Source organism: Branchiostoma lanceolatum, chromosome 17 (assembly GCF_035083965.1).
Source record: "Branchiostoma lanceolatum isolate klBraLanc5 chromosome 17, klBraLanc5.hap2, whole genome shotgun sequence".
Taxonomy (NCBI): Eukaryota; Metazoa; Chordata; class Leptocardii; order Amphioxiformes; family Branchiostomatidae; genus Branchiostoma; species Branchiostoma lanceolatum.
Genome location: NC_089738.1, coordinates 15892421 through 15920154, shown reverse-complemented (window position 1 = coordinate 15920154; position 27734 = coordinate 15892421). Strand labels below are relative to the sequence as shown.

The following is a 27734-nucleotide window of genomic DNA, read 5'->3' as shown; positions in this document are numbered from 1 at the left end:
TTGGTTGATAATTCTGGTACTTAAAGGCATGACTATTTCTTGTCATTTGCTGAGCCGGTATTAGATACTTACACCTGCGTCTATGATACCGGAAGAGAATGCCCCCCATTGGCTAGTCATTGTGATTATATAGCATCTACTAACAGCTATTAATTATCTATTAGGAAGGGTAGTATCAGAAACGTGACTGCTAAATAGGGTAAATTAAGATAAGGGACTATCTTAGATGAATGTTCCATCAGTTTCCATGCAAATCATTTCATTTCAAATGACATGTTGATTAAAGTTAACATTAGAAATGATTGATTGAACAACAGCTCAACACAAATCCATATTCAGAAATGTCAGCAATAACCTAAAGAATGCAATGCTAATTAATTTTTCAAACGAGCATTTTCTGAATTTCTGTCAAGACTAATGTCCTTGACATCTTGGGCGTGTAAACATTCCATATTGCGTCACAATGTGATCACGTGACTCCATTCGGTTTGACAGTGACGACGTCACGATACGTCACACCCGCAGCCCGAAATACCACAATCAATCTTCTGATCCTCCTGTCAATAAAATCTACGTCACCAGACCTGACAGATCTTTAAATCTCAGATAAACGTTTCTTATGATTCAAGTTCACGTAGGACAATCAGACGTAATTTTGGAAGACTGCAAACAGCGTGATTCAATTGTTCAACAGATATGTAAGCGTCTCTGTGTAGTTCAATTGTTCAACAAATATGTCAGGAACTTTACGGGGCACAGTGACTCACAGGCGGCTTCACTGATAGACCCTGCGGCGCAAAAACCTGACGGTTCGGTTCTGGGGCAGCTGAGTGTGCTGACAAGAATGACCTAGAAAGATGCAAGGTCACCCATTCACTATTGAGTTCCAAAGATGATCGTTTAAAATAATGTCAGATTTACTTGAGTAAAAAAAAATTAGCTGTTTTGAAACCAGTGCGGTGAAGTACTTGCAAACTGTTCCCATGAGGCCGCCATTTTGCTACCAGGGCCGGGTGGGCGTAATCGATCACTATGGGTGCGCGCGGTTGACCTCTAACCTTTTGAGAATTCTGTGTCGCCTACTGTCGTGTTGAACCCACCTAACCACATCCCCGTACTGTAGCAGTGGATCGGGATTCGTCCCGAGTTTGTGGTGGTCCTCTTCTGTTCTTAGCGACGACAGACCGTGGTGGCATACGCAGAGGACTAACTACAGGAGTGAAGGTATGTTGTCTTAACTGTGTATGACGTACGGTAAGAACAACTGGTTCTTCTGTACAATCCTGAGGGCTGTCAGGGCGACGAATGTGAATTTCATGCTCAAGTGTTTTTGTAAAACCTTCTGTCAGTACATTTTTCGATTGTTGTGCTAATCTGACAGGTTTTGACTTAAAGGAACTAGTGGTTGCTGTAGTTCTCACGCGAAGTTAAAGTTAAGCCATGTAAATAGAAATTCTTCAGGAAGGTTTCTGCCACGCATGACGCGGCGTCAAGGTACAGCACACCCTCGACTTTACCCCCCCCCCTTCCGTCTCGTTCCAGTAAGATGAACTGTAGCCATTGATACATATGTCGACCCATGACCTCTTGTACATTACAACAGAGATGTTTAGTACGAAATTACAAAGTTAAAATCCAATTTTACAGTCCGGTTCGTCGGGCATGTATGGTCTTTTGTACGAGATAGGGCGTTTCGCTGTTCAAACGTGAGCTGACTTCGCAATGAGTTTGAAAGAACAGTTCCTGTGGTCAAAAACATGCCTAATAGTACAAGGGGCGAGTCATCATAAGACGGCATAGCGAACCAGGGTGGAGAAGCTCTCGGGGCGGTTTTCACGTCACATAAAACACCCCACCGACGCCCAGGGACAAAAGTTGTTCTGTCCCGTCTCGCTAATTCAACTAGCGTCGGATCCGCGTTACTTGGCGACATTTTCCTCGCCTTCACCCACTTACACACAGCCCTATTATAGGTCAAAACCACCCAACGGTGACACAAACGTAAACACGGCCGAGAAAAATACCTCAATTTCAGATGCAGTGATTATCACAGCTTTAATTTTGTGGTCACGTGGTCCGGTTCGTGCCCCGGGGCGTCACAATCTCCCGCCAACGCTAGTAAACAAAACCCTCCTTTCTTGTCGTCGCTCTCGGGACCTTTTGCCGTCGTTTTAAATGTCATGACAAAGGGCTGCCCCATGTAAGTCTTGAATAAGGAAAAGCAACAGGCGGTCCGGGGCGGATCGGGGGAAAATTGCTCGGAAAATTTGCACGGCGCTGTTGGGAACAGAACACCTGTTTTGTCGTCGCCGGGAAAACTGGTTAAGTACTCCAAACAAGGTTGGATCCTTGAATGGTCAGGTGCGTTTTAATGAAGAGAAATAGGAAGGAATACTTGTAGGCGTTGGACTGTGAAGTGATGTTGTTGTGGCGGCCCCTCAAAAGTTCTAAGTTCTTTGAAAGCGTGCGTGCAGTGTTTTCAAAGAGCTGTTTGCATTTCCCACTCACGTTTCCCTTGTACCACCATATTGGACGTGATGTCATGGGCATATTTGCGGCGTGACCCCTTCCCTTTTAAATGTCACCCACGTTGGCATAGTTTACATGAAACTGTTTTTTTGTGTGTGTCTCAAATGCTTTCTGTAAAGGGGCAAACAATGACTTCATTTGGCGACACTTTGCAAGTCAATTTGCTCAGTTGCACCTCTAAGCCAACATTGACACGGGTGAAGCTTCGAAGAAATACCGAGGAAACTTGCATGCTGTACGTCTAGAGTACACACTGTAAATTTTTCGTCTCCTCACTACATACATGTACGATCTGCTGCTGTACAACCTGTCTCTACCAAACCCCTGGTTTGCTGGAAAAACTATGTTTCGACAGCTGAAGGAGGCCTGTATAGTAGACTACTCAAAAATGCCTCTCGGATTATGGATCTCCTGGAGGTATCAGGACAAACACAAAACCTTTTCTAATTGGGATAATTATATCCCTCGAACAATAATAGCAAAGTGGCCGTAGAGAGGAAAACGATCATGCTGAGATTGGGTTTCCTCTCGCCTCAAGCAAAACTTTTCAAAATGTATTTTTGTCATCGCTACAACTTCTTAGCAGCCAGAGAGAATATCTTACCCTTGCCATCAACACAGTCTGTGATGCCTGTACTGTTGTTTAGAGCAGATCATTGTTATTGAAGCTGTGCAAGCCTTGTTCTAATAGCGAGAGCATTGTTGCAGAATTACATCTGCCACACCCCCTGACGCCATTTTGTTTTCATCGGTAATCTGTACAAACCACCCAACACTTGGTGTAACGTGGTCATTGATAAGTAAGGGGAGGACCTATTACTATGGCAGTTTGACCAGCAATGTGGTTAGAGAGAATGTGTGCAATTAATAAGCGTTCCCCATCCTATACCCTCACCCACATTCCATCATATTTTGGCCATTCTTGGTTGGTGAAAGATTATGGGAATGAAAAAGTTAAGGAAGGAAGTTGCTGTCACAATGAGTGATATTTCATTACCGTGAGTGTTATTTCATTATATTGCAACCACCTTGTTTGCTATGCCACAACGCGCTAAATCATTTACCTTTTTATTATGGATAAGGAGTCTACTAGTACATACAATGTTGTCCCTCATGAATAACAAACGTTGTGGATCAGCAGTCATGGCTACATGTATGTTTTCGCTGCTGCCCACGCTTTTAATCACTACGTCCTGTTTTCCTCAAGTTTGACATGTTGGGTCAGGTCTTGTTTTCGTTATAATGACGGTTCTCACGTTTAAGCCGGAACTGTACGTGGTTACACAATAGAGATTTGTTTTGTTGTAGTTGAGTTGAAGATGCGAATGTGTTTTGAACTGCCCAAGGGATGCTGTACCCTCTAGTCACAAACGTTTAAAGGTTTTACCAGCACCGCATGACACTACATGATTCATCGGTTTTCACTACTTTCACAGAATGTTAAGCAAGGCTCAGGCTGGTCAAAGAAGTTCAAAACCTTGATTTTAAACCTCTTTGGCTTAGTCAAGTAAGATTGTAGTCTTTTTGTAGATATGTAAAATGTGTGGAAGAATTGAAACCTTTTTTTCTTACCTAAGCATGTCTACAATGAAACTAGTTTATTGTAAAGGAATTTGAAAAAAAAGTAGCGCAAGACGATAGTGTTGTTAAGTTATGATAGTTGTTTAGTGTATCATCAGTAAGGAACTGCGAAAAAAGATGCTTATCAAATTCCTGTGGTCTTACCAGTTTACTTCGGGTGGGTTGGTCCCGTCACATCATTATCGTTCATTGAAAAATATTTGCGCTATTATTTGTTTCATACTTCATACAATCGGATGTTTCATAGAAATAGTGGCACAGTATCCTTATTGCACGAATCCTTGTTTTATTCCCTTGCGTTGAAGAACATAAATCTATCAAAGACGCTTTGCCTGATGTTTCGGCAATATTTCTTGTGAACAGTACCCTATTGTTTGAGTGTCATTGAGTATTTACACCAAATAAGATACACCGGAGGTATGTGGTTGTGTGGAGTGTGGACGGACACATTCTTGAAACCCAAACTTGCTCGTCGAAATAACTCAGCTATAAAGAGATGATAAATCTAAAGTGTCATCTTGTTAACGCAGTGCCCATGTTTCTCCCTAGAAATGTTTTCATTCTTCCGAGTATTGTTTGATTTTAACCTAATATTGACACGGGTTCTCCAATTTAAAACTTATCTATTGACACAACAAAAGCATAAGGACTTTCGTATGATCTTCTACATCTAGATACAGGAAAGCAAAATGATTTTAGCACAGCGGTTATAAGGTATTTGCGTATATCAATATCAATATATATGTGGCTATATTGGGTTTAGCATCCATTTACACTACAGTTTAGATCTAAACATACTCTAAAATATCTCATTCTAGTATCCTGGATTCCTTTTCCAGATTGTAAGTTGAAGCTTTCCAAGAAGGTGTAACCCCCTGGGTTCTTATGCTCAAAGCATTGAAAATAATCTTTCTCTTGCAATCTGTTAATTCGCTTGACAGATCTATTGTCTAACACAATATTCCACACAATGCTATCTATCAGTTAACTATTTTTCTGAGCTAGCTGGAGGCCTGCTCCTGAATAAACATATCTGAGTTAACAAAGAGCAACTTAACTCTCTAAAAGGGAACTGGATTTTCCTTTCCTAAGGACACAATGTTGTGAGTGTCGTACATGGATCTCCAGCGATCAACTTTGAAGTCTTAATGCAAGACTTAAGCATGACCTTATGACCCCTGCTGAATAGGATGTCGTATTGTGCACCTGGAGGGAATACCGCAGAGGTTTGAAATTGTTGCTCGAAGACCTGGTAAGACATTGGTGATCCGACTGGAAACGAGTGTCTTGGGCCATGGCGTTGATATACAACAGAATACTCTAAGGTGTTAAGGTACCGGCTCGTCCTGTAACCCACTGAGCCCTTAACAAGGGCATCGCTTGTGTAGCTGTAATCTTAAGAGAATCTATCGAAATTACGACAATCGAGATTGTTCATCAAACTACTTCGCAAAGAGAGAGCATAATGTTAGTCAATGAGAGGGGTGTTGGCACTTCTCTTGATCATAAATAATTTTTGATATGCGGAAAGTCCTACTATTTTCGCGATGAGTCAAATTAAGTTTATCAGAGGGTGAAACCGTTCACAGCTTTCACAAAATGCTTTACATCATTTCAGGAGCTCAAAAACACAGTGTTCAACAAGCTTCAATGTCATTTAACTGTTTATCCATCTAAAACCTTATATCTAACTCTTCTTGAAAATTACCATAAGGATGGTCCTTATTTTTGTAAGCTATGATTAAAGATTGCTAATCTAATATTGTGCCGAAATTGATCATCTATCACCAATAACAATAGGATTAAATGTTTTACGTGAAGAAACACTTTTGGTAAATATCCTGATCGTTTTCTTTCATTACAAATTACGGAATCAAGGATGATGGCTTCTTGTTGATTGTTGTTGATTGTAGTTGCTTCACGTGTATCTGTTCAACCGTGTTGTCCACGCCCTACGGTTAAGGTAGGTGATGACTATGTCTGGGTAGATGTTGCAAGAGCCACCTTTTAAACGATTAAATCACCTGGAAACAAATCTGGCTTGTTGGCGCCATAGAGTAATGGACGCTTACATCACTTAGCAAAGATGATTTTAAATTAGTTGATTCATAACAAAGCAAATAATATGCTCTTGAGTTGTTACACGTTAGTTTACACGAGACCAGTTGTAAGGTTGATTTGTAAAGGATCATCCAAGAAATTTATGAGTAGGCGGTGAGCATCTACAGACCTAGGTGTTAAGACATAATGATAGGCCATTTGGCCACGATTCAGATTATGTGTGTTATGGGACTCGTAACGGAGGAATAAAGGCCACCCATGCAGAATGATAACCCGTAGAGAGATAGATGCACACTGCCCGCAGCTGTTATCATTGATAGGACAATGTGAACAATAGCATGGGAAGGGAGCTTGACAAGGTCTCCCATATACTAGTACATGGTACAGGTGCTCCACGCCCCCTCGCGCAACACGTAAGGCACAATGGAATTACTCTCCAAGCAGAGGTTGGTGGAGAAGATTGTGACTTTTTATCATACGCCTCCACCAAGTATCGACAGAAAGCTGGGCATATGTTAAAAAGGTCACGATCTTCTCCACCAACCTCTGCTTGGAGGGTACAAAGGGATGTCCATTGCGTTTGACTACATTTGACTATGCTGTGAATATTCTTCTTCATGTCGTTTTGATTTTTGGATGGGGAGTGATAATCTGTCTTTTAATTGTGGATGTGGACAATATTTGGCATAAGATTAGGAACCCTTTTCATAACAAAACTAACAACTCTTGGAATAAAAAAGTTTAGAAAAAAAGTAATAAACAGAATTCATAAAAAGGAACATTAACATCTTATCAATAAGCTCATATATCCGAATGCGAAAAAAAACGTTTTATTTCACGCAATCTACAAATATTTACAAACTCAAAGATGCTTTTACCAGAAGATTTTCAGTTGTTCTACTGTTAATGCAATGTCTTGTTGCGTCTGTCAGTGATAGATTTGTGTCTTGACCTAGGCCTGTTTTGACAGGCACAGAACCAAAACATGCCGCTGAAACCGATAAATCTTGCTGAACACAATATCGTCGTTGGTGTAATGATGTATGTATGGGTTAAGGCGTAATGGCAATAGATGATTGGAATCTCTTTGTGTACGGAGAATTAGAGCGTTGTGAAGGAGGTGAAGGTCATGATGATGATGAAGGTCAAGTGAATGAGACATGGTACATGTCACCCACCTGTCGTGCGGTCGGACGACATGCCACACGGTGCACATGGCTGTCAGGTCGTTCGGTGTAATACAACCAGCTGCTGCCGTGCCGCGTGCCTACGAAGCTGGTGTGTTACGCCGAAGGGTGGTTATACCGGCTATATAGATACAGATATAGATACAGATTTTGTTTGTGCTAACCGCCATTAACATTAATCCACTGGCTTACATAAATCCGTCACTTTGAAAAACAGTGGGTTTGAGAGATCTCTAGTGCAGCACCCCCCCCCCCCCCCCAGGTATGCACAGTTTAGATATGCAGGAGTGCATTATACTGGGGGATTGGAGATTTGTTTGGACGTATCTTTTCTAGGGTTGCGGAATTATATGCACTAGTAGAATTATGTTTTATGGGAGGAGAGTCATCAACGACAAAGAGGAGTAAATCATGACAAAAACCATTATAATGGCAGTCTTTGCAACTCTTTAATCCTCAAATTCATTTTTTTGTGTTTTGTGCACGTCTCGGGTTCAATCGACGTTGTTTTTCGTGGATTCTTGTACTTACCTAGCTACCATTTACATCTGCTTAGCGTCACCTGTTCGACATGTGTTGTATCTTGACCTTGTTTAAAAAATTTGTTCGGTTCTTGGTGGCAAAATGTGCTAGATGTTGGCAACGAAATCCGTTATGTGTTTTTTTGTAGTGTGACCCCGTATACGTAGTTCTTGGTCCTACGCTCTAATCATTGCACTACACCGACGCCACTGACCTTATTTACGTGGGTGTGTTGTTGAATCTGTGCATCGAGCATTGATTACAGACGGATGAGTCCTTGTAAAGTCCTGCCATGTTACATCATAAAGCTCTTAACGTCATAACGTCATCGCGGTTTTCTCCAGGGGTTATGAATAATTAATCATTAGCAGGAAATATGACCCAATTTTCCGTTCCTGTCAATCATAGGAGTGACATCGGACATCCTGGACAGTCGATTTTTTTTTGGATACCTGCCCTTTCACCTGTATGCAAATGTGACCTACTTGGTCGCTGTAGGTCTTGTTGTTGTTTGCCCCTGGCCCTGGGCGACACCATTTTGTACTTTCACGTTGGACACCGGTTTAATCATATCTAACTGTATGTGCACCTTATCTGTGTAACACATTTGGCGCCATCACCGTCTGTGGCAGGTGTAAGGTCTATGTAATCGGTCTATGCAGTGGTTAGCTTTGTAATCCTCCACAAATAGGAGTTTAACAGCCAGGTGTGCTTACAAGGCAAGGTGAGATCGTTATCTTTCTTTTTGGAGGTTACTTTTGCAATTAACTATGTCGACCACAATATGCCGTAGTTTTAATAGCTTTTAGAATCAGTGTTAGAATGAGTTTCATTTCATGTGTGATGTAAAGCGGCATGGGAGTTTACTCTGTCCGGAAAAAGCCGTACGTGAGTCAAGATGCTTTCGCAATAAATCATCCATTTATTTATTCATCCATTCATCACAACATTTTCATGAACTTAAGCTGACGTTTAACCAGATCTGTGTAGAATATCAGCAGTATCTTTTCTTTCGAATTCTGTTGCCTTTAATGTCTCGTTCAATACAAAATAAATTGACAGTTGACTAATCATAAGTATTTGATTCACCCAAAATAGGTTCGCAATAAATCATTCATCTATCTATGCTTTTTTGTAATGAGGTTTATCTGCCATTTGACAGGACTTTTGTTACAAGGCGGTTGAACATTCTTACTAGTACTACGGTCTGTTTTTGTCACCCTGACAGATTTTCATAGTTTAGACTTTGAAGGTCAGATCTATACGACATAGGTGTGTCGCGGCCTTGGCCCTCTTTATCTTGAATTATTCATTATGTACTTTAAATCACCTTGTCCCAGTTGTTTCTTTAGCCTGTACGTTGTCTGGACTGTTTCCTTCCTAATCTCATACTACCATTCTGGAGCCTTGTCGCATGTTATCTTATTTCCTATCTGTAACCTGTGTCAGGGTTATTCGATCCCACTATTAGCTGCGTAAAGTATATGTTTACATGTTGTTTGCCTCAAGATAGAAGGTTTTCTATTCTATGAAAGGGAGGCCTTATTGCACTTATCCATTAAACCCAAACAATGCAATTCTACCTACACTCATAACAGTTTTACCGAATTTAGTGCAGTTCTTTTTGTGTATTTTGATGATACTGAATATACCCATCACGTTGCTAATCCATCTTCTATTGCTAGATATAATCGTAAAAGTGCTAAGCATACAAATTAAGTTACATTGTTTTCGGTAAAATTGTATACTTATAGAATCGCTAGCCTCCGTTGCAGACTCCTCCTGGCTGTTTACAGTTTTATCATTACATTTTTTCTTATTGCTGGGCTTCTCTGCCAGCAATAAGAAAATCATGTAATGATAAAACTGTAAATTGAAAAGAAAAACAGCCAGGAGGAGTCTGCAACGGAGGCTATAGAATCGCACTGTATTCAGTAACGTTGCTAGTACCAGTACCAGCGTATCCACAGTCCTCAATGCAGACGTGCTGTAAGAATATTCATTCTTGATCTTTCTTCACATTACACTTCTGTTTTCGTTAATTACAAACAAATTTCATTATTTGCTCACCTCAAACGGTTCATGATTATGACATACAAAAAAATGTGAGACTTTATTGCATCTAATAATTCTCCATCATAAAACAGCACATCTGAAATGATGGATATCGTCTACCCCTGCCTGACCATAACAAGGCAGCCCGCATTGTTCTTAGCCAGGGGATAAGAATAGCGTTTGTTTGGTTGTTATTCAATAACGTGGCTGGTGGGCATGACGCGGGAAAAGGCCTAAGGTCATCACTACATCATTAACTACCTTCTGCGGGTAGCTTCAAATTAGAAAACGTCACATTCTTCACAATCGCTTCGCAGCTGTGCTTAAATCATACAATGAAGGGCCAGATTATTTCCTCACAGCCTAACATCTCTACAGGACGATGACAGTATGATCTGATTCAATGTGGTCGCTGTTAAGAAGTAGTTTTCACTTAATGTGAGAGATAAAGTATTGATTAATGACTGATAAGATGATGTGCGTCACAAAGAGTAGGGTGTAATCAGACAACAGCTGCTGCTGTAAACTCAGACGCTTGTTGTTGCCACAGACTCTACGCTACTGACGTCTATATATGTCATTAAATATTAAAGAACAATGACATCGTAACGTTGTTGACAACGTTTTAGAACCCCACCCAACCTGCCCGTACGTCGGATTTCATAATCCCAAATTTTTGAAGGTCCTACAGTATGATAATAACTGTAAGTACATGTAGATAGTTATTTTCTGTGTTTGTCATATCTATTCATGTATATTTCGTGTGTCGCATGGGAAGTTCAGGCTTATAGGCACATCTAGGAATCTAAAACTATTACAGTGTAGGCCTCATAGAGGTATATTCTAGTCCTAATGAATAGCTAATACAGATAAACTACAGAATGTTCATGTTGCATGTTAGTTAAGGCACTAGACGGCGATCGAACCGCGATTTCTCTGCGATCTAAATTGGACTTGTGTAACCATTGACTTTATAATCGGAATACTATGCAAAACGTAAACGTATGACTGAAAATACAACAAAAACATACAGAGTGTAAAAATATTCGTTTTTCATCTATGACTGTGACATTCGTTGAGCGCTCTGTCAGATCTTCGGTCACAGGCCGGTCGCAGACAGGTCGCTGCCCTAATGTAATGGGGTGTAATGCAAACGTAGCCTGTGTGCTTAGCGTTGCCTACAATCTTCCCACGCCAAACAGACGGATAAAAGGATGTTTTGTACGCAGAGGTTTTAAAACCGGTCATCTATGACAACGGTCAAAAAGACCGTCCTCAGAATTCAGTATCCAGCCAACATATTTATGGACTAACGTCACTTTCTTTGTTATGGAAACGCACCAAATGTCCTGGTGAATTACAGTACAGATTGAAATCGCTGCCGAACTGGCTGGTAGCCATATCCGGTAGCCACATTCCTCCTAAACACACGTTTAGAATACATTCGTAGAGGTAGTGCCTGATGTGACTAATAATCTATGTGTTTCTCACATATTTTAGTCTACAATAAGTGAGACGCATTCCGCTGATGAACTCTTTTGATTTGGAGATAGAGCAGGAATATGTAAAGTTTGGAGTTTCATTATCTGACACACGTTTCTTTTTCATCTAAGTGTAGTACAGATTATACATCTCTACTTGCAATGATATCACAGTTTTTCTAACGAAATTGCAATCAATAATTGACTTTCGTAGTGCATTGAAATGGACTGTAAGGCTTGGCTAGTAATCATTTTCGTTATGATAAATATCGATCTATAGTCTCATAGACTATGGACACAAGCTTGTGAAACATAATCCCAAGGATAAATGAAATACAATACTCAGCACTTAGTAGGCAATGATTTCACAACCAACTGCCAAACAGTTTATCATCCTAAGCTTTGTGATGAAATCGGCAACATATGCTTTTAAAATGCCCTTGTTATCTTTTACACAAAATGCATGTTAGCTTCAGCTATAGTTAGAATTTTGTTTGTGGTGAAATAAGTATCATGATACTAAATATAGGTGTACCTTCGCGGATGGTAGTGTGTTGTTGAAGCACTATGCTTGTACAAATGCTTTTGATACCTGCATTCATCGATGATCGACTTTTTCCATATGGACCATCAATGACAAACAATGTTGATACACGGTTTTGAAACATGTTTTCGTCAATGAACGTTATTTTTGCCTAGTTGACAAACAATGTGAATACACGCAAACTGCAACTAAATCAAGCAATATGCTATTGAAGCCCTAGACGTCTACAAATTACCTTCATTGGCGAATACATGTATGAAAATATATGCATTTATCATTAAAGGTAATTTTTGTCGGACCATGACAAACAATGTGAATGCACGTACACGCAAACTGCACTTACATCAAGATATTATTAACTATGTCCATCAGGCTAACACTAACACCCCATTCCACCTGGACAATGCTCTCGCTGCGACGGCACCGCGACCGATTTGACGCTCAACAAAATTTCATTGATAAAAAAAGGAATCTGTCAACGCTTTGTGTGTTTTGTTCTCTTTTGAGTCATACTTCTACATTTTGTACGATATTCAAATTATGAAGTCAAGAGTTACACATCAAATCCAATTTAGGTCGCAGCGAGATCAGCGTATAGAGGAATGGGAACTCAATACTTAGATAATTCAACTTTCCATAGTAGGTTTGAATCCGTTATGGATGAGATATGCATCTTGTCTGCTACATTGTTTATACAACAACACCAGGTGGTTGTGGATGTTATTGTGTTCTCATGGTTTCACTTTCTCGTATTCTCAGGAATCTCACATCGAAGAGCGGTTGTGAGGTCATTTTGTTTACCAACATCAGTATAGAAGGCGATCTGTCTACAAAACAAGGACGGAAAAACGTGGAAACGCGTACAGGAAATCCCTCATACCACGGGCTTCTGACTGACAAAGATCGGGGTAATATTACACCCACTCGGTCACTGATGACGTGACCCAAACAAAGACTATATCAGTGGTCTTAATCAATTTCCAAGAAAGACAAAGAGACATAAGACGTTCAAACAAGAAGGATACAAAGAAAGACTGAAGGTTCCTTTATGCTTACGAGGGGAGGTATTCTTTAAACAATATGATCGACGAAGTCATCACACCGACACGCGTTGGCTACACGGGCGGGAGGGGGAAGCCCAGCGGCAACGCCGTACCTGCTAGTAGGGGAGGTAACAGGCGACCTCAGCCCATAGATGAAGACATGATAGCACCTAGTACCGCCAAGCCAACTGGAGGACGGGGAGGACCGCCTAGTAGCAGGCGACCTAAGGCCATTGACGAGGACATGATAGCACCTAGTAGCGTCAAGCCAACTGGCGGACGTGGCGGACCACCTAACAGGCGACCTCAGGCCATGGTAGAAGACATGATCGCGCCTAGTACCGTCAAACCGACGGGGGGACGGGGAGGACCGCCTGGCAGAATGGCAAACGCAGTCATGGAGCAAGCAGACGACGTGTTCGCGCCAAGCAAGCCAAGCGGAAGACGTAAACAGTCGCCTAAGACGGTTGACGAAGTCATAGAACCGACCAACGTCAACTCCCCACGACGACGGGGAAAACCGGCGCCGGAGCCGGTGAACGAAGAAATCGTGCCGTCTCGAGTGAACCCGACAGGAGGCCGTGGTGGGGGAAAACCACAACGTCTCGTCAGTGAAGAGATCGTACCGGTACGCGTCAATCCAGAAAGTCGCCGGGAAAGGGCTCCCAAAACGGTAGACGAAGTGATCACACCGACTAACGTGGTACCAAGTGGACGCCGAAGCAGGCCGCCGCCGCCGACTGATAATGATTACGACTATCCAAACGATGTAGCCCCAACTGGTCGTTCTGGGAGACCACCGAAAACAGTCGACGACGACAGAGAACCGACTGCCGGAAGACAAGGAGGCCGGCCAAACCAAGGCGACGACAGGAGAAGAAAGCCAGCCGAAGTGAACGGGAGCAATCACCCGAGAATGCCGAACGGAAACGGCACTACCACAACGTCAGAAACAAGGAGGGTGATACAATCCGAGCCCTCCGTGCAGACGTACCAGAAAACGACGCGCCACGTGACGTACCGAACTGCCACCACGGTGGAGGAGAGTGAAGAGAGTGAAAGCGAGTACACAGAGGAGGAAGCGTCGCCGCCTGGCACGCCCGACTGGAAGAGAAAGGTCAACTGGAATCTCGGACCGCCTCCGCCGCATGCGCAGAGCCCGACCTCGCCGCCTGAAGACGAGAACCCAGACGAGATCACAGAAGGCACCAGGCACGTAGAGATCACCGGAAATCGCGTCATCACGACCACGCGGAAGGTACGCAAGGTCAAAAAGGAAGTCCCCGAGCCAGTTCAGCCAAACGGGCCCCTCTGGTCGTCCTCGGTGCAGTGGAGCTCCCAGCCGAAGAAGAAACCCCCACCGGTCCAAATTAAACAGGAACAGCGACTACAAGTCTCTCCTCCCCAGGTATGGCAATGATGTACCACCAGGTAATGAAATATTACAGTCTTTCAATTGTAGGTAGATTGACACAACCTGTATGTGACGTGTCGGATCCCTTTTTGTATAAGGTTGTGCTTTAGGCATGTTACAGTAGCTCTGTCTCTAGAACATATTTCATGTGGGCTTTCAAAAGTCAAAATGTTGCATGTGAACATTTATAGGTTGTTTATAAACAAAGCACATTGCCTTCTTTACTTTCTTTAATTGTCCTGCGCTGTTCCCACATCATTTCAGAGTCTGGGATATTGTTGACAATGTTCTTCTATCAAAATAAAGTTTGAGTTTAAAGTTTAATACCTGTACACTCTATTGTGGCACTTAGTAAGCACCCAGGCTCACCAAGACTGTATGCAGTGTTGTGTAGGTACATGTATGAATCATAGAAATGACCGTATTCCTATTTCTAGATGGTTCCAGCCCCAGCACCGCTCAGTCCCCGCATTATTGTCGCGGAGGGCACCCTACCCAGGCCGCAGTACATCCAGCAGCCCATGCCACTACAGATCCAGACTATACAGCCACAACCAGTGCAGCAGATGCCAGTCGCCTCCCAGCCACAACAGGTACAGACATTAGCCTCCACCAGGCCCTCCTACGGGCATATAGATCGTAGAATTCGGCAGAAAAAGGAATAATTAGCCAGTAGAGTCAGTCCACGGTGATGATCACATGTCGCCCGCGTAGGCTGCTAATGAAACCCTGGCAGAAATTCTCCCCATAGTCGGCGTAGTTAGTCTGGTAGAGACTATATATACAGACATCACGTTCCAGTTCATATGTTTAAAGACCCAACTCATGTATACAAATCACCATGATACACCGAGCAAACAGCTCCGTCACAAAGGGTTTCACAGACTGTGAAAAATGTGCGACTACGTCACACTGTAAATCTCGTAAAACAGGACCCGGAGCAAGGCCGGACGCGTATACTTGTTTGTTGTGATTGAGGATGCCTTATTTGTGATACCTTAAACATGAAAGGATACGTAATATATAAAGAATGTAGCGTAATCTTCAAAGAACAAGAACTGAAGACTCCATGTCTTTGATGATAGTTTGTGGTAAGCAGCTAAACGCCGCTAATGAAGTTTGTTCGGCACACCTTTGTGTTGTGAAGTTTGCGGGGGCCAGGCTTTCCGGTACGTCATCGCAGGGTTTCCTATACTAGGGCGTAAACATTTCTGACTAAGAGTCTGGCGTTTCGGAGCTATTGTTCGGCTCGAATTCCTTTTTGGGATAAGTTGTCATTAGACTTGGTGAAATATTCGAAAAATTGTCAGTTTGCTAAAAACTCGCAGATGATTGAGTATTGTTTTGCGCTTCATTTCCGCTTTTTTTTCCATAGCAGCCGCAGCTTGTGAGTATGGGTCAACCTTGAACTTTGTTTCACATTCGCACAGATTGTTGGGTACGACTAAGTAACACAAATTCGTAGCATAGAAATGCCATTGAACACACTATAGCACGGTTGATCAGTAGATAGAAAAAAGACAAGGTCCCATAGCCTTTTGAAGGACGTAGAAGCGTCTAGTTAAAGTCAAGTCAAAGTTTATTGCACAACGATTGTAACAGAACAATGTAAGGCAAAATACTACTGGCTACTTATGTCAAACTAATACAAACTACAGGAAGGTTCTAGACTATACAATGTTATAATATCAACAGGAGGTACAACAGGCCATACTGTATACAATGCTGCTTTGTTCCACTGTGTCTTGGGCACGGCATTGGATGGAATCGAACCCATGATCTCATAATCCGGTGTCCAATAGCCTAACCATTCACCGTTGCCATTGGCAATGACAATGAAGTTGCCTTGACTGGGGCTAAACGCACAAAGTTAGATACCTAGTCCTAGAGTATAATAAGGACACTATGCTATAATTTACCTACGTCTATAATTTACACGTTTTTTCGCTGTTCTTTTACATGATTGTGTAAAAAAAAACAATTTACAGATCTAGAGTTTTTACATTATATCGTAGTTAGATGATGACATTGCATATGTAAACATTTCGTCCTTTGTTAACTGCCTAAACTCATTGACAAGTTAACGTGTATCCATCCAGCTGTACATCCTGCAAACCCAGCCGACAGGCACCATAGATGGCGGTATGAGAACTCTAACGCTACCCAGGGGCCAAACCCAGCAGGCCTACATTCTACCTGCAGACGCCTTTCTGGGCACGCAGACTCTACCGGGCAGAGGTCAGCAGATAAGGTAGGCACGCTGGAACTTTTAAATGTGCTCATATTATGAGAGAAGGGTTTAGTGTCAAAGCTAAAGACAATCTGGACAACAACATCTTCATATAATTGACATTTGCAGACACATTTTATTACTTTTGCGTATGTCATATTTCCTGCCTTACAAATACACATATCCCCATTTTGTGGCATTATCAATGAATACATACTGCATGTAGCATGATTAAACAGCATTTGATAAACTTCCGAATTCACTTAATGTTTTTACAAATGTCCACATGTTTTTATGTTAGGATTCTTGATTTGGAGTTACCGATTCAATCAACGGAATGTGCATTCTCATAAGTACTTGGATAAAAGCATATGATATACACTTACCATCACTTCAATGCGCATCCATCTCTATCAGAATACTGGATGGCGGCAGCAGCTACCGGGTGGACAGCGGGTCTTCCCTTGAAGAGGTGGACAGGTCCGTGCAGAACCTGCAGCAGTCCATCCACGAGCTTCACGGCGTCAACACCATGAGGAGTACCCGGTCACGGTGAGTTCAACGTCGCCTACCTTCACAATCCTGTTATCTATATAATATAAATTGATACTTATTGGTGATATGATGTAGTTGAGACCTTCAATGTCAATGACCACATCTTAGAATGCATGCATAATCGGTTCACAAGGAACTCCGCTGACAGCAATTCCTATGAAACTACCATCTGATCCATTCTAAACTTTGTTTTGGTGCCAGCGCTGTCTCGCAGGGCTGCTCTCTCGAGAGAGCACAATTCAAAATGGCGCTCGTAATTGGAAATGTGGACATCACCCGGTGGAAGACGATCGCATGCCAAACTTCATAAGGCTGCATGCTTGACAAACTTCATCATTCTGCAGTTGCCCTGATAAATGCACTGTGCAGTTTGTTAATCTTGATGTGAACGTTGCGGTTTGAATGAGTTCTATTGATTGTATCTCCTCTACCGTTCACCAGTTATACATCTGCGACCTCCGCCAGTGGTTACGACACCCACCTACGCCCGTCTGCCTATAGTGAGGTCTCCACGTTTCGGCATCGCAGCGTTTCCCAAAGCAGTATCGATGGAAAGTAAGTGTGTTTTAAGTGTAAGGATACACCGTCAATGACTTTGTTTAGATTCAGCAAAGCACCCTTGTCGACTGTCAAGTGTTAACATAGCCTCTACCAGGCTACAGAGGCGGTTGGAAAGAATAGAAATTGGGCAAATACTAGTAGACAGATAACAGACTAACTCATCTGGCACGTTATCTGTCAATTTGCCCAATTTCTACTCCTTCGAGCCTGGTAGAGGCTAGTTTAAAACAGCCATTGGATCATCAACACATCAGTTTGAATATGATTGACACTAAGAATTCAGTTGTTTATTTTCAAAAATTAGATACACGCAACAAAAATCTTACTGAGGTGGTTATTTCTGTCATCAGATCTGACCGGTCGATGAACGCCACCATCTGCGTCAGCTGCAAGCGTCCTTTCGGGCCTCACGACAAGATGGGCACCTACCGAGGCAGCCCCTGCCACGAGACATGCATGCCGTGAGTACTGGGTGATATGGTCGGATGATGATAAGAATGGTTGTAAACCTTGTAAAAGTTGGTTGACTATGGTTGATAGGTTTCTTAGTTGTATGATGATCGTTAGGTTGGATGACGATATGATGGAATGATGATCATATGGGTGGGTTTGAACCTTTGTTTATTCGTGATAAGCTCAAATCGGCACGTAGGCCGCTTTTCATTGAGGTCATGAGTGAAGAGGTAAGGGTCAGATACAATATAGCAGAGATACACAGTCATTTGAGTCCTAATAACTCTTTCAACATATTACATTACATATTTATGCTACAACATAATGTATCATGTATCATATATATGGTACTGACCATGATTATCATTTTTTGTTGTTGATTGATTGATTGGTCCCTTGGTTGGTTGGACGGATGATGATTATAGGTTGGATGATGATTTGGTTAGATAATGATGATGTGATATGGTTAGAGGTAGTACAGTTTCGTAAGTGAAGTATCTTGTTAGAACTTTATGTGCACTGCAAACCAAAGGCCACAATGAGGCAATTGTGAAACAGCTCCTGTGATACACATATAACCGTATATAGGGACATCAATCGGTACTGTTGTAGCCTCCAAACTCTTTACAAGAATAGACGTATAATCACGATGAAGAAAGATCAACAGACTGTGTAATAAGGGGAATGCTGTAACCTACTGTTGAATGTGTTAACAGGAACAGCCCTACGGAGAAGCCTGCAAGTACTTGCGTTGCCTGCCACATCAAGTTTCATCCAGACGACAAAATGGTTTTACTCAACGGGAAGACCTGCCATGAGATGTGCCTACCGTAAGTTCCCTGGCTGCTTCATCACGCTTACTTTCATTGACGAATCATCAAAATCACCACCGTGTTATGTTCTGTCTGTAGAGTGTTGTACGATCTTTACTTGTCTTTATCTCCGTACGTTCTCACTCTTCTTCTTGAAGTATTTGCTTCAGTGTTGCTGCTATAGCTTTATGTGTTTGTGTGTACGTGTCTCCGTCTTTTCTCAACACGAAGAACGAATCCTTGATCCTCTCACCAGTTTTAAGAGATCGTGTCATTCGTTTCTAACAGGATGCACACTTTTCACAAAGTCTCTCTCTTTTATAGCAAAGTGACTGACGAACAGAATACCTCAATAAGGTGGGACGTTTAACAGATAACAAAGACATAACATTTTTCTTATTATGTCCTATTTTTGGTGCCCGTCGGTGGTAGCTTAGAGCTATGGCATATCGTTTGCAGAACGCTCGTAGCTGCTCACGCGCGCAACTTCCATCCATGCACTTATACCATGTTACTACCAAAGTGATAGTAACCTTTACCCAGCACATCTTTCCCATGGAACATAACATCTTTTACCTATATTAGAGATCCTGAACCTCCAGAACAAATATACACATTATTTAGCTCCTGCCAGTATACTGTCCTGTGTCTGCTTGTTTCCCACAGTAACACAAAATGGTATCTATTGGAAACCATTGCATAAACACGTCATCATACTATCTTACTAACTAACCATCTATTCATATAAAGCGCAGTGAGACAGCCAGTGTTATCTTATCCACAAAAAGGGTAAATGTATCTAGTACTTACGCAGTCATCATCATGCCGTCGTTATCCATCTCTGTTTCATGTTGACTGTTGTTAGATGTCCCTTCCCTTCCACAACCAATCTCTCCAATATCTCGCTCTGCTGTATTCCCTATACAATAGATAATACATGCCTACAAGTCAATACTAAGAAAAATTCATAGCAATTCATGTAGTATAGAGCCAACAGTGACATCATTTATGTGATCCCCATTACTAATGTGGACAGATTTTAAGTCTAGGTTAGGATGACACTAGGGCACAGCTAAGTTTACATGATTAGCCACCTTGCAGAACTAGCCATGTGATTTAGATGAATGAGACAGCATTACACTTTTGGTAGCATTTTTCATCCCTTTTTGTAGAAACTTGCATTTCGAAAGGAAAGGGAAATGTTGTTCTTGTGACACAATCTAGATGACATTCATCCGTCCAAATTTGGTTCTCGTTTAGAAGCTCACATCTACTGCTAGTTAAAGATGGTGCAGTGAAGGGTCTTCCCAGCAGTGGCAGTAGTGTTGGGATTAGTATGGCTAGTAGCATAGAGACTGGTAAAAACAGCTACTTTTAAGGTTCAGTAGAGAAATACATGATACCTATGATCAGTAGGCATTGGTGAGCTTTGATGGACGTTTCCTTTATAATTACATCATCAATGAATACCCGCTGGTCTGCTCTGTGGACAACAGAGATGATCTCCTCTTCCTCGTTGGCATCTTTCTCATATTTTCTTTCTTGTCAAAGTAGAAGCAGTTTTTGCCGTACCTTCAAAGGCATACTTCATACATTGGCACTATTGCAATGCTAGTTAGTACAGGCGTCGGGAGTGGTCTTGGTCTTCTGTGTGGACTTCTCTATTTCACTGATAATCAGAAAATAAATACTAGTTTTTGTCTTCACCCTGTAGGAAAGTTCGGACCATGTCGTCGCGAAGTCCAGAACCTTCAAGTGAGTATTATCACTCTATGTAGTCTCAATATTGACCATGGTAAAACCCTAATTCAAATCAGCCCTACAGCGATGGCTGTGGTTTAATGGGTCCTATTAGAGAATAACATTCTCTGCCACCTACGGGTAAGTCACAACTTGTATTCGCAGTATAAGACCGTATTTCCAGCACTGGCAACACCTACAGTACCAGCTGTAGGGTGGCGGACAGGGAGTTGAAGTTGTGCACGAAATCTGAAGAAGAAGAACATTTAAAAGCAACAACATTTACAAAACATTTCCAATATCTATGATGGTTTCAAACATTGATTGCAGATTTATTGCTTTTTTGTATGTGAAACTTCCATGCAGAGTTATATCAGGTTGAATTATCTATTCCTACAGCCCCAACAAGTCCCTCCGTATCTGTCAGGAAAGTTGAGTGAGTATCTAAATACGAATATATCTGCTGAGATGATTTATCGTACCTCTGTTTAACATTGACATGGTGACTTCTGTCCGATTTAGAAATTGATAGATCGAAATTGTAATTGGATTTTTATTTCCATATGGATAATCTAGACGAGGTAACCAATCTATGTCACTACTAAAATGTTTATGTCTTTCATTTAGGATGGGAACCTCCCAAATGTCCCAATCAAGGATGCAATACATGCCTCCACCAACTCCTGGGACACCCGGCAGCGCTAGTAAGAACACCCTCACTTCTTATCAATTTCTTATAAAGCCTTATTGCGACCTTTTATATATAGTAAGCATTCTATCTCTGCCAATATTCTGGCTGCAATTGCACCGCACGGAATGTGCTAAAGCACAAGTAATCCTCGCGGAATTTCATCGGCACTGATACATCCAATTTCATATAGTCGAGACTACTACTTCAACTTTCCATGACCAATTACACAAAACAAACATTATACTGTATTCAAAACTACTGAAACAGTTATCATCAAGAAACATGTTCTTCAGTTGTTTAAAATGATGTGTTGTGTTTCTGCATCTCTGAAACAGTGTCAATATCTTTTGCAGTGTCAACATCCACTACTTTTCATTAGCATATTGTAGTTACTGCTGCTTCTACTTTCCATTACCCCTGTTCATTCAAACCTAATGTCACAAATATATTTTTCTGTTATCGTTTAAGATGGTGTATTGTGTCTCTACAGCTTTAAAACAATGCCAATGTCTTTTGCAGTGTCAACGTCCACCCATTATACCTGGGGAGGCGAGGTTACACCACATACCCCATTCTCCATGAGCTCCAACACGTCTGGGTTCACAATGGAGATGGTTCGTCCAACTAGACAAGTGGTAAGGCCGTTATCCCATGATATAAGCTTAAAGTGTATCTGTGTTGGAAGAAATCATTATGAAGAAGGAACTTTAAAGAGTGTAATTTCCAACACAAAAAGTCGGACTTACCCAGATGTCCAAAGGCTTTGTTGAAGAGTGAATCCATTAAGTATATGACGTCACTTTATGCAAATTGACAATAGATTAAGTAAGTAATGGATGAAATGTAGTAGTTAGTTTGTGGTGTCCTCTATGTCTACTTAGAGATGGGTGTATGACCCTGGTGTATCTTGATTATATTACCCCCTTTGACAAAAAGTGTGTCCATCTCATGGTACATGTATTGTTAAATGCGTAATGAATTTTGTAGAATACCATATGCACATACCCCAACGCAAAGGATGATCCACTTAATAAGTCTACTTTCCGACTCTACCATTGGTATCATTGTATGTCAGCTTGAGCATGCCACTAAGTGTCCAGTGATTATGTTTATGTAATTAGTGACTTTCAGATACTTTGTGTGTTTATTACAGGAAGGTGAAAATGTGTTCATGTGCTTCTACTGCAACAAACCCATCAGAGGACAAGGTAAGGGCGCTGATATCAACATTACGGCATGATATACAGTCATTGTCATCGAATGTGCTCGATTCTATTACCAGATGTTGCAAATGTTGTTTCTACAGTATGGTCAAAACCAATGTTACTCCAATTAATTCTTCTGGTATAAGCCGTACGCGGGGACACCGTGATCCCACCAACTACTCTCATTCGGACAATTCTTGTAATTTGAGTGAAGTGGATGACGTACCTTAACATAGAGAAACCTTAATAACTCATTTGACAGTATAAGATGTGTGCGGGGACACCGTGATCCCTCCAACTACTCCCACTCGGACACTTCTGGTAATTTTATGAGGTGAAGTGGATGAAGTGACATGAAGAAATCTTTATAACTTATTTGAAATATCTTCTGTTTTTTTCTAGTCGTTGGTGCTTTCAACAAGGTGTTCCACGAGGGACATTTTGCCTGCTGTTGCTGCCATCGCAGATTCAAGCGAGGGTAAGTTCTCAATTGATGAGCATTCACATGCTAGCTACCGTCATTCTATGTGCATTATAGAGCATTTTAGCTTCAGGAGTGAATACTTTTTTATACTTATATGCCTACTGCGTTAAGTACAGGTCACAACAAAAGAATAGTTTACAGATACATGTATACATTATCAAGTTAACACAGGAATTATAATCTACTAAGTGGATACGACTCGTACTTTGTGCACATGTGATGGTGAAAACGCAAGAAATCAATAATAATACACCCCTTTTTATGTCGCTTTATGCAGAAAATAAACGTGATTTGGTGAGCAAGCCATAACGAATTGCAGGAAGTTTATGACGTCCCCCGTCTCTGTCAATGGATATGCAATGCAACGCCATGCAGTTGATGTATATGTTTGTGTATTTATACAGATTGTCTTTAAGCAAATTGAATAGTACTTATATACCTATCATTTTGCTTGTTCTGCAGTCAAAAGTTCTACGAGCTCGACAACCGACCGATGTGCAAGAAGTGCTGTCGGGCGTTTCCGGGGAACGAAGTCGACTCAAAATGGGGATTCACTATGGGCAGAAGGTAAACGCGCCAAGAGACAGGGACACGAGAATGGGCTAGTGAAGAATATGTGCTGAACGTCTTATAACCACCTGACCTTAGCTTCTGTTACTGAAAATTTCAGCAACGTCTCTGTCGTAACGGCATTGTTGACAACACGACTTGCCTTTTGCATTTAAGAGCAAATATACGTTAAAATGTAATCGTTTAGAACTCTAGACATGCTTCTGCAGAAAATATTTTGTGAAAAAAAATCAATTATACTTTGCAATGTATAAGACCTGAGCCTAGTGGAGAACAATGTTAAAGATATGCAGACTTTGTAGAAAATCAAGTGTAGATTGCCTTGAAAAGTGACATCAATTATGAGCTTTTATATGTTTATAACTTAATTAAATAATGGTCATCTAACCACGTGTATCCTTCTTAGACAAAAATATGTATGACTGGACTATTAATCTTGAAGAGAAAAAAAGTCAGAAAACGTGTGGCTAAAGTTTTGTGATGAGTATGACGTGGAAACGTGCATTATGTTGATAATATATTTATATGTTTGGTGAAAGAAATACATGTCATTGTCAGTTTACTGTTCAAGTCGAAATACTGTGAGGTGTAATTAAGTATCATATTAATAGTCAATATACACATCTCTTTCTACGTAACTACATGTAAGTAACAGGGCAATAAGGCATAGTTTAAAGAGTTTTAGAAAAAAGATATATCCAGACTAGTAACAATAATGCCAAGTCTGTTCTTTATATGATGAAATAGGAGTGTTTTTGACGTAACACACACGAAAATAACGCTTAAGAAATAGAGGTAACCTAACTGCCAGTCACAAATGTTTTACGATATTAGATGAAAGATTTACTTCTAGTTTGGAACACAAGAAATATATAGCATATTGCTGGGTGTGCTTTGTATTGTGGTTTACGACAAATTGCCCAATAATTTATTTAAGTATGTATTTTGAAACAATAATGATAGAGCCATGACACCCAGACGAGTGTTTTTCACAGAAAGAAGAAGTTATGTCGTTTGATCTTATAAAAATCTCTTGGTGACAATGTACCTATAACAACCCTTGGTGAAAGAATACGTATTTAAGGTTGTTAAGTGAACTACCAATGTACTATGAATACATTGTAGACGAGGGCTGCTTTCGTGATTGTGAGCTGAATGATAGTTTATGCATAAACAGCATTTTACATCCACCGCTTTGCTTTGTATTCTGTGACTGTTTCTAGTAGGCAGCTAAATTGAACCAAAAGTGAAAATCAGCCATTATTTTGTCATGTAACTTTTTTGTGATACAAAAAGATAAAAGCCAGTATGGTACAGAATCAAGCTAATATCTGAACATCATTTTATGTGGTGTTCGATATGATTTTCTTTAACTCTTTAACAAATCTTGGGAATACATTTCCATCACATCACATAACATTACTGGTTTACAAGAATAACACTTGTTCAGACCTTCCTACTATAACCTTCTTTTTGTCAACTAGTTATAAGTTTCTGAAAAATTAAGTATGCATCAAGTCACATCCATAGACATTTCCATGGATCCCATTGCATGCTGTGGGACACGGGACACTATGGGTAGCTCAGGAGGTAAACAAAATCATAACCATGACAACATTGACCTGACCAGATATAGTTTACTATGATGCACCTTATACATGTACGCGTTGTCATGGTAACGATATTGTTTTGCTCCATGGTCCACCCATAATGCCCCGCGTCATCCGGCATGCAATGGGACCCATAGAAGGTCTATTGGAACACATGCACAATTTGTATTGAACACCATATTGTCTTGATTTCAAACGAAGCACAAACGTGTCTTATGCTAAGGTCACAATTCTCAGCCCCGGGCCCGGCCGGGTAGTTTGTGGGAACGAAATGTATAACAGACAACAAAACACAAAAAAGTTCAAAATTTTATCATGAGCACCATTTGTATGTATTTTTGAAATGCATTGTTTAATATCCGTCCACGCAAACAGCCCGGTCGGGCCCCGGTTAGGAAATGTGACCTTGGCATAATCAAGGACTGTTAAGAATCAGCATTTTAATGGCGTTTACCAAACTACAAATGGAATTCTACATTGTATCTTGTATTTCACGATTTAGTTGAGTGGAATTGTCAAAGCAGCATCGCAAATGGATATGTAGATGTAACCTAGCTAGCAGTCTTTTCCTGGGCTGCAGCTTGCATTTCCTCGGCGCTTTAAGCTCCTATCCCCGCCAGGCCAACTAAGGCAGTCCCGGTGATTTTACCTGCCTGAATTTTATCAACGGCCTTTCCTCAAGGGGGCTATGATAAACTTTCTTCGGGGTATGTTGGCCCTGGTGCCGTAGAGCTGGTCAGTGAGTAGGCCCTGGTTACGGTCCAGGTTAATGCAGAAGTATATGCCACATGTAACATGGGTGGTACACCAACACTTCACATCAACCTTATTATTAAGTTAAGTATCAATATGACTTTACAAAAGGGCTGTCATAGAATGTATAATTACGTTATGATATACTAAGTAACAATCAATGCATAGTGACGTCTGTCGTACTATCTACATACTGTATCATGTGTATGGTCGTTATTCTATCTACTGGACGTAAAACTGAAATAAACCTGTCAAAACAGAATCTCGTGGAAATGCTTGTTCTTTGTCTGTTTTCTTTCCGAACTCGTAAGTGCCAATGCATGTCAATAGCACTACGATACTTTTATTATTATATTTAATATCGGTACATATCGGTAAGTTCCCATAGCATTGCTGAAGCCATAGGGATAGTGGGTTGTTAATCCATTGTGCCTTGGACACGGTATTGGAAAGTGTAGTCAATACTTCGCCTTTATCTATTCATTATGTTTCTCCAACACGGTATAAGGTAATAGTGGAACAGATGTTCTTGTCACCTTTTCAGGGCCGCCATACCGAAATCATAACAAACCTTTAAAACAAATAATCAATACATATTGATACAATATAACGAATAAATAAAGCAAAACAACATAGAACTCACAAGGTAAATCAGCTTAGCAACGGACAAAATCTACCTAATCAAATCAGCGCAATAGTTATAACATTCAGTAGGATAAAATTAGCGTGGCCTTGCTGCAAGGCAAGTGGCGGAACCACATAATAACGACCGCGTACAAGACTGCTCCAAACTGTAGGTTTGGCGGAGTTTGATTTTAAAGGCAGCCACGTCAGCCGGGCTTGAAGCTCTAACCCCCAGCCCTCTGATCATCAACATCGAGCTTGTTCCAGGTTCCAGATCGCAACCGTCTTCAATCGCCCTTTACGTCCACAATCACCTACCCATTTACACCTGGGTGAAAAGGGAGGTCATGTAAAACGCCTTTCCTGAGGACACGCCTTTTGCCCAAGTTCATTGCAGGAATCGGAAAAAATAGTCTAAAACAAAGGCTCATTGAAGAACATGCAAAGTATAATACTTTTCTTGAGACAACAACACCAGAACCTTTTTTCCTGTATATGTTACCAACTTTGGCCGGGATTACTATGCAAGGTCCTATGGCCATGACACCAGAGTGCTACCATTATCTTCCGAGATGAAAATTGTGCCTTAGTAACTACCACAGTAACTACATGAATGCTTTTCTTGACCAAGTTCTCATACAATCCAAAACATCTGTTATAAGAAACCGCCAGGAGGCGCGCTTTCTATCCACAGTTTGAGTCCCTGGCTCGTCGCCAAAAACATCAGCTTTGAGCGGCGCCCCAATTATTCAAATACTTCAGATGCCAGCTTTCTTTACCTAACATGTTTGTTAATCTATTCAACCCATCTGACCTATTGGCTGTGCCGCACCCTATAGGGTCTCGGTGCGACTGTTCAAGTAACCATACATGACTGGTGCTGGCGATCATTTCAAATATTCATGACTGAACACAAAATCTATTTACGTTGGAAATAACACATAAATGAATGTAAGATACATTGAGATATTTAAGGTGTTAGATTTTCACTACTAGCATACATCACAAAAGAAAAAAGCGCACGTTAAT

The 27734-nt window shown here is 41.1% G+C and overlaps 1 protein-coding gene across 4 annotated transcripts; it reads left to right on the top strand.

The window, feature by feature from the left end:
* The first annotated feature begins 717 nt into the window (after positions 1 to 717).
* LOC136422709 (trithorax group protein osa-like) lies at positions 718 to 26343 on the top strand. Of its 4 annotated transcripts, none has more exons than XM_066410548.1 (16): positions 718 to 1224; positions 12720 to 14411; positions 14855 to 15010; positions 16517 to 16668; positions 17065 to 17199; positions 17644 to 17757; positions 18114 to 18224; positions 18933 to 19046; positions 19353 to 19385; positions 20743 to 20783; positions 21168 to 21204; positions 21396 to 21472; positions 21979 to 22094; positions 22613 to 22667; positions 23067 to 23142; positions 23611 to 26343. In XM_066410548.1, exons 2-16 carry the CDS (start codon positions 13041 to 13043, stop codon positions 23717 to 23719), a joined length of 2697 nt encoding a protein of 898 aa, XP_066266645.1. In that variant the 5' UTR covers positions 718 to 1224; positions 12720 to 13040; the 3' UTR covers positions 23720 to 26343. The 4 variants fall into 4 exon arrangements, with proteins under 4 accessions (XP_066266645.1, XP_066266649.1, XP_066266647.1 ...); XM_066410550.1 differs by lacking the exon at positions 718 to 1224 and adding an exon at positions 2113 to 2340; XM_066410549.1 differs by lacking the exon at positions 718 to 1224 and adding an exon at positions 2113 to 2361.
* The last annotated feature ends 1391 nt before the right edge of the window (positions 26344 to 27734 follow it).